This window comes from Herpailurus yagouaroundi, unplaced genomic scaffold (assembly GCF_014898765.1).
Source record: "Herpailurus yagouaroundi ecotype Mexico unplaced genomic scaffold, PumYag 67681, whole genome shotgun sequence".
Classification (NCBI taxonomy): Eukaryota; Metazoa; Chordata; class Mammalia; order Carnivora; family Felidae; genus Herpailurus; species Herpailurus yagouaroundi.
The window spans coordinates 2,925,652-2,946,791 of NW_024420481.1; the positions used below are offsets into that span (position 1 = coordinate 2,925,652).

At 38.1% G+C, this 21,140-nt stretch overlaps 1 protein-coding gene across 1 annotated transcript; it reads right to left on the bottom strand.

Moving 5' to 3' along the window:
* Positions 1–487: 487 nt before the first annotated feature.
* Positions 488–1,553, bottom strand: LOC121025590 (olfactory receptor 1468-like). Its single transcript, XM_040468168.1, has one exon. It carries the CDS (start codon positions 1,551–1,553, stop codon positions 600–602), a length of 954 nt encoding a protein of 317 aa, XP_040324102.1. The 3' UTR covers positions 488–599.
* Positions 1,554–21,140: the final 19,587 nt, after the last annotated feature.

Genomic DNA, 21,140 nt, shown 5'->3' on the forward strand with positions numbered 1-21,140 from the left:
GACATGACTGTGTTCCTCTTAGCTTGCTTTTCTTCTGCTGGCACATCTTTTTTCTTGCCTACTACATAAGAATGATATGGTATTTACCTCAAAGAGTTATTGTGAGAATCAAGTTATTTGGGAGTTGTGAACTTTAATATGGTATTGTCTATAAGATATTGGGCTATTACCAATTCTTCCCTCCCTCTCTTCCTTCCTTCCTCCATCCCTTCCTTCCTTCCTTCCCTCCTTCCCTCCTTCCCTCCTTCCCTCCTTCCCTCCTTCATCCCTTCCTATCAATGATCTAACATATAGAGTTTGGTAGAGATGAGAGGGAAACACAAACCAAAAATTAGAGAACAAATACTAAGTACTGACTATACAGCCATGAGCTTATTCAGGGAGAGCTCTATGTAACTGGTAAAAAATTGTGGAATAAAGGCACATTTTTGTTTTGTTTAATTATTGTTGTTTTTGATGGAGAGATGAACCTGATCTAGAATCTTGGACCTGGATTGGGGGCAGGAAATGAATGAGCAACTACCATAGTAGCACAATAGCCTGAGGCTTTGGACCCTCTGTGTGCTAATCCAAGTCTAGAAAGTTGATCGAGGAGTCTCTTATGGCAGGGCTAACCACCTCCAGAAGAAGGTTTTCTTGCTGAACAGTCTCCTCAGTGCTCCTTTCATGTCCTTGTTCCTCAGACTATAAATGAAGGGGTTCATCATGGGAGTTACAATTGTATATATGATGGCAGCTACCTTATCCCTTTCTGCTGAGTAGGCAGAAGAGGGGAGAAAGTATACCCCAACAATGGATCCATAGAAGAGGGCCACAGCTGAGAGATGGGAGCCACAAGTGGAGAATGTTCTCCACTTCCCTTTGGCTGAAGTAACCCCAAGTACAGTGCAACAAATAATGGCATAGGAGACAATAATGAAGGTGAAGGGGATAAAGATAACTGCTCCCCCAACAACTAGGATTGTCAAGTCATTGATTTGAGTGTCTGAGCAAGCAAACCTTAAAATGGGTTCCAGGTCACAGAAAAAGTGTGGGATTTTTCTCTGATCACAGATAGTCAAGAGACTCAGCAGACTGAGATGCAGTATTGAGACAAGATTGGAGATGACCCATGGAGTCACTACCAACAGGGCACAACGCTTGGGGTTCAGTAATGCAGCATAGTGTAATGGGTGACAGATGGCAACGTACCGGTCATATGCCATGGCTGCCAAAAGGAAATTGTCCAGGTCCACCAGCAACATAAAAAAGTACATTTGTGTGAGGCATCCTGCAAAGGAGATGGTTGGGCTTTGGCTTGGGATGTCTGCCAACATTTTGGGGATTGTGGTGGTTGTGAAGCAGATGTCATTGAAAGATAGATTGGCAAGGAAGAAGTACATGGGGCTATGAAGGTGAGCATCATTGATAATAGCCAGGATGATAAGTAAGTTTCCTACCATGGTGACCAGATACATGCACAGAAACAGCATAAAGATGAGCTTCTGCTGTTCAGACCCCACAGTGAGTCCCAGGAGGAAGAATTTGGAGATACTTTGGTTTCCTTGGTGCATGGTTCTGCTGTGTCTAAAAAGGGAAAAATTCAGCCTCATTGTAAAATAGTAACATCACACAAGAACTGGTCAGAGACATTACATTAGATTATAGAATGGAATCAAGTCCTTGGAACCAGACAGTCCTGGGTCATATTCTCTTCCTATTAGAATACAAGCTCAACAAGGGCATGAATTTTATCTACTATGTTCAGTGCTGTAGACCAGTACTAAAGACGATGCTTGCTTGGCACATGATAGGTGCCCAACAAATATTGGTTGGATTTATATAAGAATGAGTGAATAAATGAAAAGATTAATATTCTGAATTTATTACTAAATATTTTCATGACTTTGTTATTTGTGCTTTTATAACCCAATTTCATCAATTTTAAAATGTGGAGAATACTCACTTTACAAGGTTTTTGTGAGAATTGCAAGGGTACAAATACAAGGATGCAAAATGCCCACACCTATATTTTAGCTATTGCTGCACAAATGGTAGCTGGTATCATTCACTAATTTGGAAAAATCATAGGCAAAAAGAAATATTCAGAGAACATCTAACCCAGCTTCTGTCTTTGGGCAGCTGAGTGTTCAAAACACATAGGATGCTTTAGGTGATCATGTTTTAGTGTTCCCAAGACAGAGATGCCGCAATCCCTTTCCAGAACCTGATCCAAAATTTAAGCAATTAGCTCTTCCTCACATCTTCCTGAAATCTCAGTTTTTACATTTCAAAAAGGGGAAATTAATCATCTGAATTAAATGCTGCTGAAGTCATGTAGAGATGTCCACTGAGTTAAGCAACACAGAGGTAATGTTTAATGTTCTTAACAAGACCATTTATAGTGGAGTTGACTGGGCATAAACCAAAATGAAGATTTAAGGATAACACTTTAAGATCTAGTGTTTATTTAGGGCTTAGTATGTTGCCCACATCCTGCTAAGTGCTTTTTGTGGATCATCTTATTAAATATTCACTACAACTCTATGAGTTAAGTAGGACTACTAAGATGTTCCATTTACAGATGAAGAAATCAAGGATTAAAAAGGTTAAATAACTTGATGAAATGATACATAGCTAGTGTAGTGGTCAGGATGCTGAGCTCAGTTGGTCTGACTTCAGAGCCCTCTTGTTTAACCACTATGCTACATTGCCACAATACTGCTTATGTCTTCATGTTTGTGAAGAGCAAAACCTATGTTGTAGGCACAAAAGAGCTTGCTGAGCCAAAGTCAAAAGCTAGTAAGCAATGGAGCTGGACTTTGAGTCTTGCTGTCAAAGTGTTTTTGCTATATGTGTGTAAGTTTAAATGAGAGCAAATGGGTTTACAAATGGGAAGGTTTGTCTTTGCATATTCTAATTTGCACCTTATCTAAGCTGCCATGAGATCCATTTTACATATTTGGTACTTACTTAAAGATCTTCCATGTATTCATACCATCTTCCCAGTCCAACACAACTGGACTGCCATTATATAAATTCACATACTTCTGCTGGTTTGCTGTTTAACGTACTCTCTGAAAAAAAAAAGGGGGGGGTTGGCAGCACTAATGAATAGTTGGAGGAAAACTGTGTGAGGAATGCTGCATTTACTTAACAACACAATTTTTCCCAAGTACTATAGCAGTACTCATTTGCATACTAACAAATAAATATGCTAATTATAAGTCAGGCAGGATCAGGTCTGGTGGGACCTCTGCTAGGCAACATTTAGCCATTTCATATGTACAGAATGCACTGAAAATAATAAAGTGGCATATTATTATGTACATGTAATTTAGGCTTTTCACTAATGCAAATTCTATTAGCAAAGTTTGACAGTCCACATTTCTGTTGACCTTCTAGGCACCACATAAGCTAGTTCCATTTAACTGCTTGTTCTCTATTCTCAAGCTGGCACCATATCTTACAACCAAACACATAAGTATCTTCAGTCTTTCAAACTTTCTTGCAAGTTGCTAATTTTTAAAACTTTTTAAAAAAGTTTACTTATTTTATTTTGAGAGAGAGTGAGAGAGAGGGCACAAGCAGGGAAGGGCAGAGAGAGAGAGGGAGGGAGAGAGAATCCCAAGCAGGCTCTGTGCTGCCAGTGCAGAGCCCAACGCCTCGAACTCATGAACCCATGAGATCATGACCTGAGCCAAAATGAAGAGTCACATGCTTAACTGACTGAGCCACCCATGTGCCCTGCAAGTCACTAATTTGGCACAATTTTCTTGCAGTAAATGTGGGGAGCAAACGTTTATGTATTTAGGTTGGGGTCCCCTTCCTATGGAACTTACCCAGATGTTTTATGGCTATTTCCAAAGCTATTCCAGAAAGAAACACTTCCAGTACTTCCACATAAAAAAAAAAATCAGTGATTTTTGCAGACACGAATGTGAACCTTTCCTCCTAAAACAGAATAAAGAGAAGAGGACTGGAGTAGAATTGAAACCTCAACTGGTAGTGGTGTTTCTGCTGCTGTATTTAGAAAAGCATCACCCTAAGGCTCGGGCAATCCTCTAGGCTCCTGATTAGAGACTACTCTCAAGTCTATCCTCTATGGACCAAGTCCTCCCTACTGTGATATATTGGTATTCACGGACTTCTTGGGATTTTTGTATATAATATATAAATTGTATATTGTTATATTTACATATAAATATCAAATATAATATATAAAATAAATATATGTAATATATATACATACATAAACATGTATGTAATGTGTATATATGTATGTATATATTATGCATGTGTATGTGTGTATATATATACACATATATATACATGCAAACCTTATGCCCCTGTTGTATTTTTACTCTAGTTAGAAAATGAAAATATCAACTACTTTTGAAGAAAAACTTCACCTTCCCCCATACCTAAGAGTTGCCTTTTACTTCTCCATGTGATCCAATAACAAACTGACTCAGGTGATATTTGGAGCGGATTACTAATAAAAGCAACACTAGAGTGCTTATTATTTGTCAGGCACTGTTCTAAGCCCCTCATGTAGCTTTACTCAATTCTTATAATAAAATTGAGGGAGGTGAAAATATGACCCCTTTTTTCACAGATGAGGAACCTGAAAAAAAAATTAAGTGATTTTCACAAGGTCATACAACTAGTTGATGTTAGAGCCAAGGTTCTTACCAGAAACTCTTGTTCTTGCTCCCGTTTTCTTACCTACTGCATTACACTCTCCCAGTAATCATGGGGGAGCTCTAGAAAAAGAAAGATTTCTGGGAAATTGGCTAAAAATTATCTTCTTAAAGTTGTCTCCTGTCATTCTCCCTCTCTGGAATCCCAGCACAATTTGTCACTGCCTATTCAACTCTACTCCTATGTGCATTTCAGCTACCCTCTTTTTTCTTAATGTTATCATAGGAGGGATATCCTTCCTTTTATTAAAAACCAATCCCTTCATCTGTATTCTGGATCCCTTCCCCTTTTACCTTCCCAGGAGACTTATGCCATCAGTTGACTTCTTTCCTATATCTTCAACCAGTTCTTCTCTACTGGATTCTTCTCTCAGGTTTTAAACACATTATAGTCTCCTATGTTCAAACAAGTGAACACTCCACCCCACCCCGGATCCCTTAGCCTTCTCAGTTACTGAACCATCTAGTTCCTACCATTAAACACAAATTTCTTGAATTGTCTGCATTTCTGTCTCCATTTCTTCACCTCAACCCACTCCAATCTGTCTTCTGCCCCACACAACTCCACTGAACTAGCTCTTGATAAAGTCACAATGACACCCATGCTGCTAAATTCACCCTTCTTGGCAACCCAATGCCACTCACCTCAGATAAACGCCTTCTTTCTTGATATACCCTCTTTCCTTGGATTTTGAGAACCTCACTCCCCTGGTTTTCCTTTTATCTCTCTGACCATTCTTTCTCCGTCTCCTTTTGTGGCTTCTCTATATATCATTGAAATGTTTGTTGTAATGGGGGCTCCTGGGTGGCTCAGTCGGTTAAGCAGCTGACTTCAGCTCAGGCCATGATCTTGAGGGTTTGTGAGTTGGAGCCCCACATGGAGCTGGCTGCTGTCAGAGTGGAACCTGCCTTGGGTCCTCCATCCCCTTCTCTCTCTGCCCCTCCCCTTCTCGCTCTCTCAAAACTAAATAGTTTAAAAAAAAATGTTTGCTGTGATATCACAGAGTTTTTTGTTGCTCATTCTACTATCCCTAAAATAAAATTATCCACTTTCATGACCTCTATTACTATTGTTATGCTGATGATTCTGTTTCTTATCTTTAATTTAACTCTCTCTTCTGAGTTCCACAACCATGCACCTATTTGTTATATTCATTTGTACATCTCATGAGCATCTTAAATTCAGGATTTTCAAAACCAAACTCATTGTCTACCCACCCCACTGCCTGAAACCAATTTTGACCCTCCTCTATTTTTCCTTACCTCAATAAAATATAGCATTATTAATTTTTGTCATTTTGAAGGCTCCCATCTTTTTTTCTTAAGATCCCGTTATTTAAGTCCTATAGATTCCCCATCTTAAATATCTTTCAAGTGTATCCACTTCTCTTCATCATCCTATTCTGGGCCATTAACATGTCTCTGTATCTAATTTCTTCCTTCCAAACAGTTCCAGGTTAATAATTTTTAGTGACTTCCTATTCCTCTTACTTTAAGGTCCAGAATTATTATTTTTTTCTTCTCAGAGACCCACTTTATTCAGTTCCATACATATGAGACATTGGCACAAGCCCAACCCATCTTAGCATGTATCACTCTGTGGAGAATAAAACATAAGGTCCAGAATTATTAATGTAGCCTACAATACCTGGCCTTCTCCTGAATTCCCATGTTGTGCTCTCCTTCTTTCAGTTCCTTGAAACTTCCACGTTCTTCCTTGCCTCATTGTTTCCTCATATGCTCATGTTCTCTTTCTAGAAGACAATACCCTCTACGTGTAGCTTGCTCATATTCCTACTTCAGATCTCAATTTAAATGCTTTTTATTCAGGTTAGACCTTCTCTGACCTCTGAAGTCTATGTCAGCTCCTTGCAGTGACATCCTATAGCCATCTATACTTCTCCTATAAAAAGTCTTTATTGGAACTACTTATCTTTCCTATTATCCTATACATTCCATGATGACCTCCCTGTCTTCTTCTATATTCCCGATGCTTAGCAAAGTGCCTGACAAGTCATTGGTACTCAAAAATTTGTGAATGATTGAATTAATAGGAGAATAGAAGTTATATGGAACAATTAATTTGGGTTTTCAGTAGGGGTCATGGAAGACTTTAAAGAGAAAATGACTTTTTAAATGAGTCTTGAAGAATAAAACGGGGGTGAAGGCATTCTAGCAATTTGAAACACTATTGTAAAGACATAGAGGAAAAAAGTGTGAGGTCTCAAAGTACATGATGTGTACACACTAACTTAGACTTGTCTGGTGTGGCTGTAGTATGGGAGAGAGTGGTAGAAGGTAGTAGTTTGGGTATAATTATGAAGATCTTTGTGTGTACCACCTGATTAATGATATTTACAGGATCTAGGGGAAATAGCAAGCATAATTTTGTGTTGTGGAAAATCCAGAGTTCAGAGCAGACTAACAATTACCAGGGAAGAACTAACATCAGAAATACTAGGCAAAATGGAGATAAATAAATACTCCTTTCCTTTGTGGTTCCACTTCTCTGCTTGGAGGCTCCCTAGAGACCTGTATCCTTATTTCTAGTGACCAGAGAGTATGAGTGGAGCCTGCCTGACTTTCCAAGGCATTAGAGAAATGGCTGAGTATACTGAGGAATGAGGAGTCGTGTCATCCTCGTGCAGGTGGAATCCCCAGGCCAGTAGAAAAATGGTGTCTCTTCATGTCCCCTCTGTGATCCTTTTTCAGTTTGGTAAATCACATGGTAATTTTCATTGGGTTTAACATTTTTTCAAGAGCCTTGGACTTTCCTAGAGGAGACTCGTAAGTCTTTAGGCAATTGGCATTCAGTATTGTAATGTCTGATTTTTTTTAAGGGGCATATTTGGCAACAGAACAATAATACTGACACTGACCTTTTCTTTGAGTGGCTGCCTTGGCAAACTTCATAGCAAATGCATTTAGGAGTTGCTCATTCACGGGGGCTGTTCAGAGTCACGGGAAGAGAAGTGTCCTGGGAATTGACAACAGTAGCAAAGCAGTACAGAAAAGAGCAGAGAGGTTCAGACATGATGAATGGGGTCATTTTTGCTTTGAAAAGATTGACGCTTCCTCATCTGGAGGATGAATCCATATGCTCTTAAATTCTTGGTTAAATATTTGTTTGTTTGTTTTGACACAGAGGATCATAAACATGACCATTGTTTTAGTCTCATCTTTATCAACTACTTGAGTGACCTTTGGCAACTCCTCTATCTGGGTAGAAGTTTTATCCCCTGTAAAATGAGGCGGTTAGACTAAATTCCCACTGTAACATTTGACAATTCTATGATTTCTAATTGGAAATATTTATACATATTGTGGTAGAAATGCAATTGTATATGACTAGAAGGTGCGTAGTACAAATAGTGCAATTTCTTCTCAACAAACACAGTGGGTTTTGTGTATGAGTTTTGATGTGTAATTCATGAAGTTTCCAAGTTTCCCGCTTAGAGTTCACGACAATAAAATTGCATTCTGCCTAATCATTTCACCTATGTTGTGTGTGTGGGTAGGGGGTTTATTACTGAAGAGTGCGTTAGCTAAGAAGGGTCATCTGGAGGTAGTGGTAGAAGTAGGCTTCTTTTTGAGATGAGGAAACAGAAGAAAGGGAAGAAAAAGTTTAAGCATAGCTTTATGTAGTCTGCTTAAAAGTTTTTAAAAAACAATAGGAACAGTTATCAGCTTGTCAACTAAATTGAAGCCAATCTCTGCTTATACCCTCCTTGGAAACTTCTTCAAGATGAACAACCAGACTATCCATTTATTCATTGTTTCACCAATGGGAAAAGGAAGCAGTATGAAAGCTCTTCTTCAGGATTAACGAAAAGGGAATGAAGTGAGAACAGTAACCCATAGGTCACTTCTCTCTCATCCTGTTGGCAAAGAATGCCCAAGAATCCAGTAACCCCCCCCCACCCCCTTGCCTTCTTCTCTTCCACCCCGACAAACGACAAATGTCTCTAACAGCAAGGGGAAAAAAAAGAAAATAGGGTGTTCCTGCTCTATCCAATTATCAGCTTTATCAAGACTTTGTTGGCAATTATATAAGGGAGACTTTGGTACAAAGGAGGACTATGGAAGGCAGGTCAGGAGGGAGGTATGTGGGCATCAAAGTTGAACCACTTAGCTCCTTTTGTTGCAGAGAATCATAGCAGATGGTGTCACACTTTACTATTCAGCTTGCTATATTTGGTGCATGAGCCATATTTTGCCAATCCTTAGCTCTCATGATTCCTCATAATATTAGATCGTTGTGTCTGTGAAAAGAAATGTAAGAGAGTAACATTTAGAACACATAAAGCACAGGTATTCAAAACCACACTCAGAAACAGGTACAGGGAGCCCACAAGTCAGTTAGGGAGAGCACACTTGCACAATGACAATTCTGAATCCCAAAGTAGTGTTTTCAAAGCAACACCTTAAAGATGGCAAACAATAGAATGCAAAGTGGATTAATTGAGTACTCATCAAAGTAGTCAATTTTATCATCAAAGGGTTTTTATCATCAAAGGCTCCTTGGAGAACGTAAGTTTTGGGAAGGTGACACTCTCAACTGCTTCATAATCAGTAGATCTGTGGGGCTGTTTTCTGGTCAATGCTTCAATCTCAGTAGTAATCTTGATATATTCAACTGTGGTATGGAATTACTGGTCTATGTTAGGTAATATTTGTTGGCATGTGGGTCTTAGGGAGCACACTGTCCTTGAATACAGCTGGCAGGGGAACAAGGTGCTCGGAAGCTTCTAATTGGCCTGGGAAAGAATGAAATTTGCCACCTGAAGCGCCAAGGGAACAAGTACATAGTGTACTTATTCCTTAATGAGATTCAAGGTTGAGGGAAGACGGGGACCTCCCTGATTTTCATTTAGTTGGATAGAATGTCCAAGAAGATGGAATTGAACAGTGAAGCACAGACTAAGGGTCACAGTGACCCAGCATTTTAGCAGCCCTTAAATATCTATTGAATTCTCCCAGAACCAACCTGAGGCATGGGTCTCTTAAAACAAAGCTAAGTCTGTAGAGGGAAAACAGTTTTGCTGGGACACAAGAGCTCTGTGTCTCAAATTCGGCTTGAAATCTTCTCTTTAGAGTGACTTTTAACATATCACTTCCCTAATATAGATATTGGATTTATTATCTATTAAAAACAAAGGAATTCCTTTTCTGGCAATGTAACTTGATCCCATCAGATGACTTTATAGTACAATAATCTTTATATTTGTCACATGGTGGTTTGGAAGGGTGTTAGGATGGAGAGCAGAGTGCTTTAGTGAGCTTCACAGGTAGATAAATCTGGAAGGGAATATGATTGTAGACTCTATTCACTCAACTGTATCATCTAGTGGGACTGCCTGATGCTTTGCCTCTTTTGTCTGCAAGTTTCATTACGGCTACGGACTGAAATGTGCCCCCCCCCCCACACCTGCATATTCTTGGGTTGGAGCCCTAACTCCCAATGTGATGGTATTTGGAGATGTGACCTTCGGGAGATAATTAAGTTTGGATAATTAGGGTGGGAACCTCATGATAGGATTAGTACCCTCATAAGAAGAGATGCCACAGGGTGCTCTCTCTCTCTGCCATGTGAGACCACAACAAGAAAGTGGTTGTTTGCAAATCAGGAAGAGTGGTTGGTCTCCCTAGAAATCAACCATGCTGGCACCTTGATCTTGCACTTCCAGTGTCTAGAACTATGAGAAAATAAGTTTCTGTTATTTAATTTACCCAATGGCATTTTGTTATGGCAGCCTGAGCAGACTAAGAATATTACTATCTCCTAAGTAGGACTTGTCATGTGATCTGGAAAGAAAGAAAATCTAATATGACCAATTTGAGTTTATGTTCTTGAGAATCCATTAGAGCCCAGCTCTTCAGAGGTAGGGCGATACAAGTTATTTGTTGCATCATTATAGTGAGAAATGGCTTGATTACCCTCCTTTGTATCAAAACAACCCTCCCTTTATTGCACATACACACTTCATTTCATGGCATTTGTATATTTCTTCCTCAATAGTGTGCTTTTTCTCCAAGTTTGCTGCTCCTCAAGTCATGGACTCAAAGAAGCTGGAGGACATTAGAGCAGAGTTCAAAACTATTGGTTTCTCTTCAGGTGTGACCTTGATGAACCTGTTTATTATTTTTTCCCTCGTCCATGGATTACCTTTTGGATTCCCTAATACATGGCCACTATATGACCAAGTGTATCTACAAGTATATTCTGTTACTGTGTTAAGGACTATCAACTCTCGGTGGTTAATCCATTAATAAATTCAGGCAATATTTATTGAGCACCTATGACATGCATCTGCTCTAGATGGTGAAATACAATGATAAATAAAAAAGACAGAAGTATTTTTTGCCCATATAGAGCTTACATTCTAGTAGGGGAAGACAGATAATAAGTATATAAAAAATGAATTTTAAAACCTAATTTTAACTGGTAATAGCTGCTGTGAATAAAATGGAGTAGAAAACTGTTGGGTCAGTGGCCACTTTAGATAAGTTGACCAGGAAATTTTTCTCTGACGAAGTGATAAATGAGTTGAGATCTAAGTGATGAGTGATGAGAAAGACCTACAGAATTTCAGGTAGAGACTAGTGCAAAAGACTTAAGTTGGAAATGTACTGGGCATATATATAGGCCGTAAAAATAATCGGTGTGGATGAAAGTAGTGAGAGAGACAGATGATGATGTCAAAAGGTATTTATGGGCCATATTATGGGGAAGCTAGAATACTATGGTGAAAAGTTTGAATTTAATTTTGGATGCAGTGGAAAGCCATTGAGGGGATTAAGGAGAGAATAGAGAGGGTCTGATTTATACTTTACAAAGATGCTTCTGGGTGCTATCCAGAGAATGGGCTATAGGGAGCCAGAGAAAAGGCAGAAATCCCAATTATAGAAAATTGTAGTACTCTAAGAGAAAGATAATAGTGGATTGAGCTAAGATGGTACATTGGAGGTAGGGAGAAGACTTTGGATACTGGATATCCTTTTAAAGTAGAGCAGACAGTGTTTGATGGATTGGATATAGTGGTTTATGCAGTGCCATGATTATGCCCATCTCTGTGGCCCTCACTCCTCTTTGCTTTCCTACTCACCTCCCATCATTCAGGTATAATCTCTTAATCTCTGATGTTCTTATGTTTCAGTGTGGAATGCCTTAGTGTAGATCTACTTTCATCAATTTTGCTGGGAACTCAATTGTCCCTTTTAATCTGGAAATTATTTATTCAGTGTCGAGAATTTTTCTCAAATGATTTCTTTGATAATTTCTACATTATTTTCTCTGTTCTTTTTCAGGAAAATCTATAATTGCTATGTTGGACCTCCTGGTTCGATCTTCTAAATAGATTTTTTTCTTATTTTTCATCTCTGTTTCTTTGGTCTAGTTTTTGTGAGAATTCCTCAACTTCATTTTCCACTACTTCTATTGAAGTTTTATTTTTACTGTCTCTTAAAATATCCAAGAGCTCTTTTATTTAATATTTATTTTTCATAGTATACTATTCTTGTTTAATGACTACATATCTTCTTTTTTATTTCCGACAGTAATGATTTTGAAAGTTCTCATCTCCCTGAGATAAGTTTCACCCAAGTTGTTTGTTTTTTTTAACTTGTTTGTTTTGAACTCTTCCTTTTATGATAGACTTTAAAAAAAAAATTATATGTCTTGGAGTCCTTGACTGGTTATATTTGAGGGGGAAACAAAAAAAGGTGATTAAAAGTTTTTGTCATGGTGGGCCCTACTATATAGGATGATTTGGCTGGATCCCTCTGTTGGTGAACTCCTGATTATTTTTAGAAAATTTTGTATAAGGCTGATCAGATTCTCTCAGAAAATAATCTTCTGAACTTCTACCTGGGGATACAAGCCTTAGCTGCAGGTTTGTAGGAACCAAATAGGAGAAGAGGGCTGGTAGTCTCAACATGCTATAGATAGCCAGGTATTCACCTAATTGCACACTCAGTTCTATCTGAGACACTCAGTCCAAACACCTTGTATTTTAATTATCACATTAAGTCTCTAGTTTTCTGTTAGAGGGAAGTATGTAGGGGAATCACCCCACTGTGGAAAATAAAGGAGGGGATTTAGAGGTGTAATTGCTTCATAAACCATCTTTCAACCAATTCCTATGTTTTCAGCTCCACTTTCACCCTAACTTACAGAAGTACCTGATGCTGACTGGATGCTACCAATTTCTGAGCCTTTTGGGAGAACACTGGTACAAATTGTGTTGTTCATTTTCTCACTGTTGGTTTAGGATTCAGGTGTCTTGGTCTCCGAATGAGTTAATAGTTGCTCTTTTGCTTTCCTTTTCCTAAAATGCTGTTTTTATACTGTTTCCTGTTTGTTTTTCCTCATGAGTCTATGCCTATAAAATAGTTTGTTTTATGTCATTTAGAGATAAATGTGAATGTCTAATCCACTGCATTTAACCGGAAACTCTTTTTTATTTTTCATCACATTTAACGTGTTTATTTTGTAGCACTTTTATTATATTATATATTTATATATTTGGTTATCATATGTCTCTGTCCACAAGTATGCCTATTGTCTATCTTGTTCACTATGCATCCCTAGTGCCTAGGTTGTAATAGACACTCAGTAGGTATGTGTTGAATTATTTAATCTGATATATTTTATTAATTAAAAATGATATTTGTAGTCCTAACATCTGATAGTGGTTGTGGGAAAAAAAGAAAATAACTACATAGCAAATTAGTTGAATCAAAATGAGATAATTAGAGACTCAAGGAAAAATATAAGACAAGATACATAAGAGCACATACATTTTCACTTTTGCAGCACATATTCCAATTCTCATTTAAAAGATCAACTGGATATCCATAATAAATTTATTTTAGAGGAGTGGTCAAAACCAAATGGAAATCAGTTAGCATATAGTTGCCATAGTCCAGGTGAGAAAACATTATGACCTAGTAGAGGGAGTAGAAAGAATTGAACAGAGACAGGAGTAATTTAGAAGGTCGTGGTTACCCTAGGGTAAAGGAAGAAGGAGAAAAGAGGAAGGATTAAGGTATTAAGGGTGACTCCTACATTTCTGGCTAGATGGACAGTAGCTCTCTTCACTCAGGTGGTCAGAGTAACTGGAGGAGAATAAGAACAGATACCGGGAGATAAGCATTGACACTCACTTGCCTTGCTTCTACAACTGCCAGAATATTTTAATTTGGCTATTTTGTCTCAAAACTTAGGAGAAAAGGTTTAGCCTGAGTCACTCATTTTTCCACTATTTTACTTTGATCACCTTGCATAGACTTAGCTAAGCAACACAGTGAATGAAACTCACTATTATTATTTTTGCCCTATACCACAAACTGTTAATAGTAGTACAGCCTAGTCTAAAGAATATCAGTTGAGCGCTTAAAATCTACTGACCTGGGGATGGCATGACCTGGGTTCTACATTCAGTTCTGTCATTAACTCGCTGTGTGACTCTGGACTAGACATATAAATTTGGGTTCCTTATATGTAAAATCAGGCTGCTAATATAATAATTACACTCTTGCTAAGTATTCTTTAGGAAAATAGAGAAGACCCATGTTTATCTTGGGAGCTAGAAAGATTTATAAATAAGTAATGTACAAATATGTTCTGAAGAGAAAGTTACAGTGTGTTAGCCTATATAGCAGCTACCATTTATTGAGAGTCTATCATGTACCATGTGCTTTACCCATGTTTTCTTATTAAATCACCACAATAATATGAGATTAGTATTAGTATCTCCTTTTTAGAAACGAGAAAGGTGAATATCAGAAAGGGCAACAGGCCAAAGTAACACTGCTGGTTAGTGGTAAATCCAAGATTCAGACTCAAGTTTATTTTACTGCAAAGCCAATATATTTTCAACTTTATAATGCTACATTTTGTACATGGTGGGCTGCCTCTGAAACATGTCTGTGAACTTAAATTCATTGAATCTTAGAAATGGTAAAAAGAAAAATTCTAAATGATTCAGTTCAATATCTTATTTTACACATAAGGAAACTGAGGACCAGAAAGCAGGGAGTTATTGGCCAAATATCAGACAGTTGGTGGCAGAGCTGAGGCCAGGGCCCATCTCTTCAGACCATCTGCCCATTGCTGTTTCTAATTTGGAGCCTGAAGATACGGCCTGATCCAAATAGCCCAGATGTGTAAGTGTGTACCTTCACTGGCCCACTAATCTCACAGGAGTGTTAGCACAGTAAAAGTATACAGGGTGCCTGGGTGGCTCAGTTGGTTGAGAGCCTGACTCTTGATTTCAGTTTAGGTCATGATCTCACAGGTTCGTGAGTTTGAGTGCCACATCAGGTTCTGCGCTGACAGCGTGGAGCCTGCTTGGGATTCTCTCTCTCTCCTCTCTGTCTGCCTCTACCCTGCTTGCTCTCTCTCCCAAAATAAACAAATAAACTTAAAAAAAAATTTTTTTAAGTGCATTAATAGATTTGAGTGGGATTTGGATTAAAAAAAAATTAGTGGCATGAATTTTTTTAGACACACAAACATAAGAGGATACAGTTTAGGAAAGAGAGATTATTTACACAGTGGCATTTCAATTAGCCTCAGATTCCCTCAGGGGAGAAAGATTCTGTATTATGCGATGTATATTGCTTGTGTTAAATACCACACAGTTGGCCCATGAGTGGCTATTCATGTGGGTAGAAGTCCAAGAAGCTAACAGCCTCGGTCCTTCAAGCAAAAACCACTGGGGGAGACTATTGAAATGCCAAAGGCGACCTTGATAAAAATAACAAGACATAGCAGGTGAGTTTACTGACATCTTGCATTTCATTAAAATCCCTCCATTTGGAGTTGAGGGGACCAAACAATGGGGCAGGCCCTTTCACAGAGAGTCACTGATTTTGGCTATATGGTAAAAACCGATCTGTTTTCATGTATCAGCCTGAGGCCTAGAACTTGAAAAACCTCAGCCAGAGAGACAAGATTTTCTTTGAGTAACTAAATTGCTTTTCACATTTCTATTTTATGTCTGCAGAGGGAACACACAATAAATTTGGGTAAGAATGTAGCAGGCAGAAATCAGAGCTGATGAATTCCAAGCTTACATAAACTAAGGTTCCCAATCCTAGGTGCTTTTGTTTTTTCCTTTCAGTAGACTTACTAAAACAAGACAGATGTTCTGAGTCCTCCTAACTCCTGTCCCATTACTCAGGGATTTTGGAGACTAGGCATTGCAATTGCTTTGTTGAAATAGAAGAGGATTTAGTGGCCTAGGATGAGAGGAAGAGAGGGTGAAGAACGTGGAGAGCAGCACATCAAGCTGCTTGTTCATAGGAGATGATTTGTGTTCATTCATAGGAGATGTGAAAGTGGAGGAAGCACAGAATCCAGCCCTTTTCAGTAACCACAAGCAACTTTCACTCTTATTTTCCTGAAGACACTGCAGAAACCCAAAGTTCACAGCCCTCCTGACTCTGAGAGTTTAATCCCAGATAAGGTTCATAGCAAATGCTTGTAGGTTTGCTTTAGTCCTCATATTTATATAGTGTTGTTGACTTTTCAAAATTATGAAACTTGAGCGACTTTACTGAATCAAACATGCATAGAGAGCACCTTGAAGGCCTGCCTGACTTTTTTTTCAGGTACAGTTATGGTTTATGTGGCTTGAGGTCATTTCACAAATATATTTCCTTTGGTTGATTCTAGTAACAATCATCCAGCTTGTTAATATCCAATAGTGTGTTTAGCCATCCTCCAGTTATTGACCATTTGGAATCGTCCATGGAATGTCTTTTAACCACGCCCATTTTGCACTAAACTCCACTCAGTTTTCAAGGTTCTTTTTCAATGCTACCTCCTCCATTATACCTTTCTTTTCCCCACACCCGCCATCCTCCAGCCACATGGAATGAAATCAGTTCTTCTTTTTTGCTACTGTAGTGCTTTGTCTTTATTTCTATGTTAGAACATGTTACACATACAGTTGCCTTCCCTGTTATATTGTAGGCTCCTTGAGGGCAGGGATTGGGTCTTACACATAATTGAATCCCCTAAGCACACGACATAGTGATTTACAGATATACTTATATACTAGATGAATACTTAAATAGCAATATAATGAATATTTTTGCATAAATTATTTTCATTTATTTTGGATTATATCCTTGGGGGTATATTTCTGTAACTGGAATTACTTGGGCAAAGAACAGTTATACATTGCTATATTCCAGAAATTTCACCAGCAATTTACATGGTGACCTGTTTCCTGACAGTGGCCTTTATGACATACATACTACCAAGCTGGGGGACATTGTTTTAATTTGTATTATGCTGAGGTCACATGTTTTGTCATGCGATTATATACTGAATATGTTCGCTATTGTGCATGTTGTCATTTTCTTTGGCCACTCATCTAGTGAGTTTTACAAAGTGATCTCATATGTTTCATTATTTATTTATATGTTCTGACTGGTGTATTTTAAAAGTTCTCAACCACATATATTTTCTCATTTGGCTTTTTCCTTTTTTGATCTTCATTTTATTATAATACAATGTGCCCAAGAGTTTTAGTCATATAAATTTGAACACATCCTCCTGGTTCTGATCATACCCTCTATTTTTTCAATGGCTACAATAGCTAGATAAACAATGCTGTTCTGTTGTTTTTTTCTTTTTTTTTTTTAAGTCAAGAAGTACGTTGGTCTGCTTTTTTAAAATGTTTATTTTTAAATTTTTTTTTCAACGTTTATTTATTTTTGGGACAGAGAGAGACAGAGCATGAACGGGGGAGGGGCAGAGAGAGAGGGAGACACAGAATCGGAAACAGGCTCCAGGCTCCGAGCCATCAGCCCAGAGCCCGACGCGGGGCTCGAACTCGCGGGCCGCGAGATCGTGACCTGGCTGAAGTCGGACGCTTAACCGACTGCGCCACCCAGGTGCCCCTAAAATGTTTATTTTTGAGAGAAAAAGAGAGAGAGACAGAGCGTGAGTGGGGGAGAGGCATAGAGAGAGGGAGACACAGAATCCAAAACAGGCTCTAGGCTCTGAGCTGTCAGCACAGAGCCTGACACAGGGATTGAACTCATGAACTGCAAGATCATGACCTAAGCGAAAGTCGAATGCTTAACCGAGTCACCCAGGCGCCCCCCTTTTTTTTTCTAGTTTCATAGTTTAGATTTGTATATCTAACTTTTTGATTTATCTGGAGTTTATTGAAGCATATGATGTGAGGTACATAATCCAAATTCACTTCTCTTCTTATGGATATACAGTTTTCCCAGCAATATTTATTTGTTAATTTGTTAGTGTTCCCTTTAGTGTGTGTGTGTGTGTGTGTGTGTGTGTGTGTGTGCGCGCGTGTGTGTGTTCTTTCTAGCCAGCTGGAGACATTTTTAAGGGTTTGGCTCTCTTTCTTTAAAACATGCTATTTCATTGATCAATCTTTGTTTTTAATTCAATGCCAAAAGATCTTTTTTATATGCATAGTTTTGTAATAAGTATTAAAGCCTGAGAAGCTATATACCGTCATTATTTAAAATGGTATTTTTTTGGAATTTTTGTCTTCTTATTCTTCCAGGTGAATTTCACTATAAATATGTCATGGTCTGTAAAACATCCTGTAGAATTTTTAATTGATATTACATTAAATCTATACATTAACATAAAGAGTCTTATATTTTAGCCTTGCCCAGTTGGGAGCAAAGTGTCTTTTCCCATTTATTCATGTCTTTCTTTATTTCTTCAATTATGATTTTATTATTTCCTTTGAATACATTTCTTTTGCCATTGTTAAATTTTTCAAAGTACTTTTAAATTGATGATCTCATTCAGTGACTGTGCTGTAGGTCAGTAGAAGTATTTAGACACAGCCAAGCATGACTGATTTGTAATGTATATTTTTCCCCCAGCATTCATCAGGATTCCTTTATTTTGCTAACAACTTTATTGGGATATAATTCACATACCATACAATTTACATGTATACATATAAATGTGTATACATTATACAGTATTTAGTATATTCAAAATGCTGCAATCTTCACCACAATTTTAGAACATTTTTATCACTAAAATATGAAAGAGTAAGAAATGTAAACATATAGGAATATCAAATCATGGGGGACATTGAACTAAAGGAATGATAAGGTTTTTGGCAGCATGAGTGTTAAATGTTTTAGTCATATTAAAAGTGTAAGTCCATAAATTTTGATTAGATCACATAGCTAACAAAAAACAAACAAACAAAACAACCTGTACCAGCCATTCCTGCATCACTTCTCAAGACCCTAGCAACCACTAGTCTACTTTTTATATACCGATTTCTTTATAGATTTGCCTAGCCTGGACATTTCATGTGTATGAAATCATAAAATTAAAAACTGGACTTTTAAGGAGAAGCAAAAGTAACATTTATTAAGCACTTACATATCTGTTAAGCACTTTCTATATTTTTTCTTATTTAATCTCTAAACAGCCATTTAAGTTAGGTAATATTTCCATTTTAGATAAGGGAATTGATAGTAGAGAGGTTGAGCAATCTGTTTGAGATCATAGGGTTAAGATCCAGATGGTAATCTGGATGCTTTGACCAGATCTTTGTCCAAGCTCTTTCTACCTTAAGGTAGTTAGGAATTTTGGAAAACATGTCTCCAATACTCATGCGTCATTGATCCTCAGTGCCTTCCACAGAGACAAAACACCAACATGACATTTCTGACACTGTGAGGGCTGAAAGAGCAAAGTAGAATAGTGTTTTCTATAGCATAGACTCATGGATCTACAGATGCTCTTTCAACTTCCCTCCATCAGATATTGAGAATGACCAATGATCTGTGTGCAGTTTGACTCACAGAGCCATGGGAAATTAGAGCTCAAAGCTGAAAAGAGCCTCAGCGACCACCGGTTCTAACTGCTTTATTTTATTGATGAAGAAACTGGGACCCAGAAAGAGCAAGCTATTTGCTGAAGATGAGATAGCTCAAATATAGTGACAGAGGATGACCTTTCATCTGTTATTGGAAAAATAAATGTACCAAAAGTGAAAGTCCCATCCAGAACAACTGCAGGAAACAAATTAAGGCGAAAGCAAGATAGATAGTGATGTGGAAAGGTCACTGAGTTAGGTCAGAAGGTCTGGGTTCCAACACCAGCTGTGCCACTAATTCACTGTGAGACCTTAGACAAGTCACTTAACCTCTTTGGACATCTGTTTGTTCATCTGGAAATGGCTGGGTTGGAATATATGATCTTTTGGAAGAGTGCATTTATTAAACACTCCAGACATTTTGTTGAATAAGTAAATAAGTGAACCTTTATATACATGCTAAATGTTAGGCTATTTTGGGAAGAGACTCAATGAACTACATAAGTGAAAAACTGAAAATAGGGGTAACCAAAATATTTTTTAAAAGAACCAGTACTGTAAATTTACATGCCTCTAGGGATGAATGCATTAATGCACATTATTTAAACATAAAAGATTACTTTTTCAATAAGTGAAAGGAGTGCCTGATTATTTCCAGTAAGTAGATATACAAGACACATTAGCCCAGTTAATAATACACGCATTCTGGCTGCAATATTGACACTAGTTAATGCAGGGGCATGTGCAGATGGGGTATATAAAAATCATTTCCCTAATAAAGTCTTAATTATGTGTGTTTATTTCCTTTGGGAAGAAAAAGCAATTCAATCTTATTTTAAGGAAGAAAGATTTCACCATGTTCTAAGACTAAGAGAGAGGCATTTATTCACTCAACTAGTATTTATTGAAAGCCTACAGTACATGCACACATCAAGGAACAGAGTTATCCTAAAAAGGGAAAATTTAAAACTGATACAAGAATGTGAAACTAACATTGAAAACCTGTCTTTTTTATGACTCAAGTTACACGTACAGCCGCGAGCTGTTTGTTTAAACCTTCACAGGCTGAAACTTGCACAGTGGAGAGGCAGAGCGGATGATGTGTGTGTAGGGGGTGAGTGGGAGGGCAAAGAGTGCAGCTCTGTAAGCAGGAGCTGAAGCACTCAGCAGAAAATGATCATATTGATGCGTTCCTCCTCCCTCTCCCACCTTCCATGATGGAATAATAATAGGGATCCGTTCCATGTGTATTGTATCACCGTTCAGAGTTTACAGAGTGCTTTCACATTCATTATCTTATTTGATCCTCATGCCAGCCCTAAAAGGGAGGCATAGCGGGTATTGTTTTTTCTGTTTTCGAGATGAGAAAATAGGGGTCTCCAAAAGGGGAAGTGACTTTTCCATGGAAAAACAACACAGATTAGTGCCAGGACTAGAACTCAGGTCTTTGGTCTCTGAAAGCAGTGTTCTTTACATTATCTGCAATCAACCCAGTATTTTCTCCTCCGGTCTCCCTATTTGGAGGTATAAGTTGCCGAATGTTCTCCTGGGCAGGCTGCTGTGCTGAGCAGCAGCAGCAGCAGTTAACTCTAACAGTTTCGGTAGAACCATAAAGAGTGAA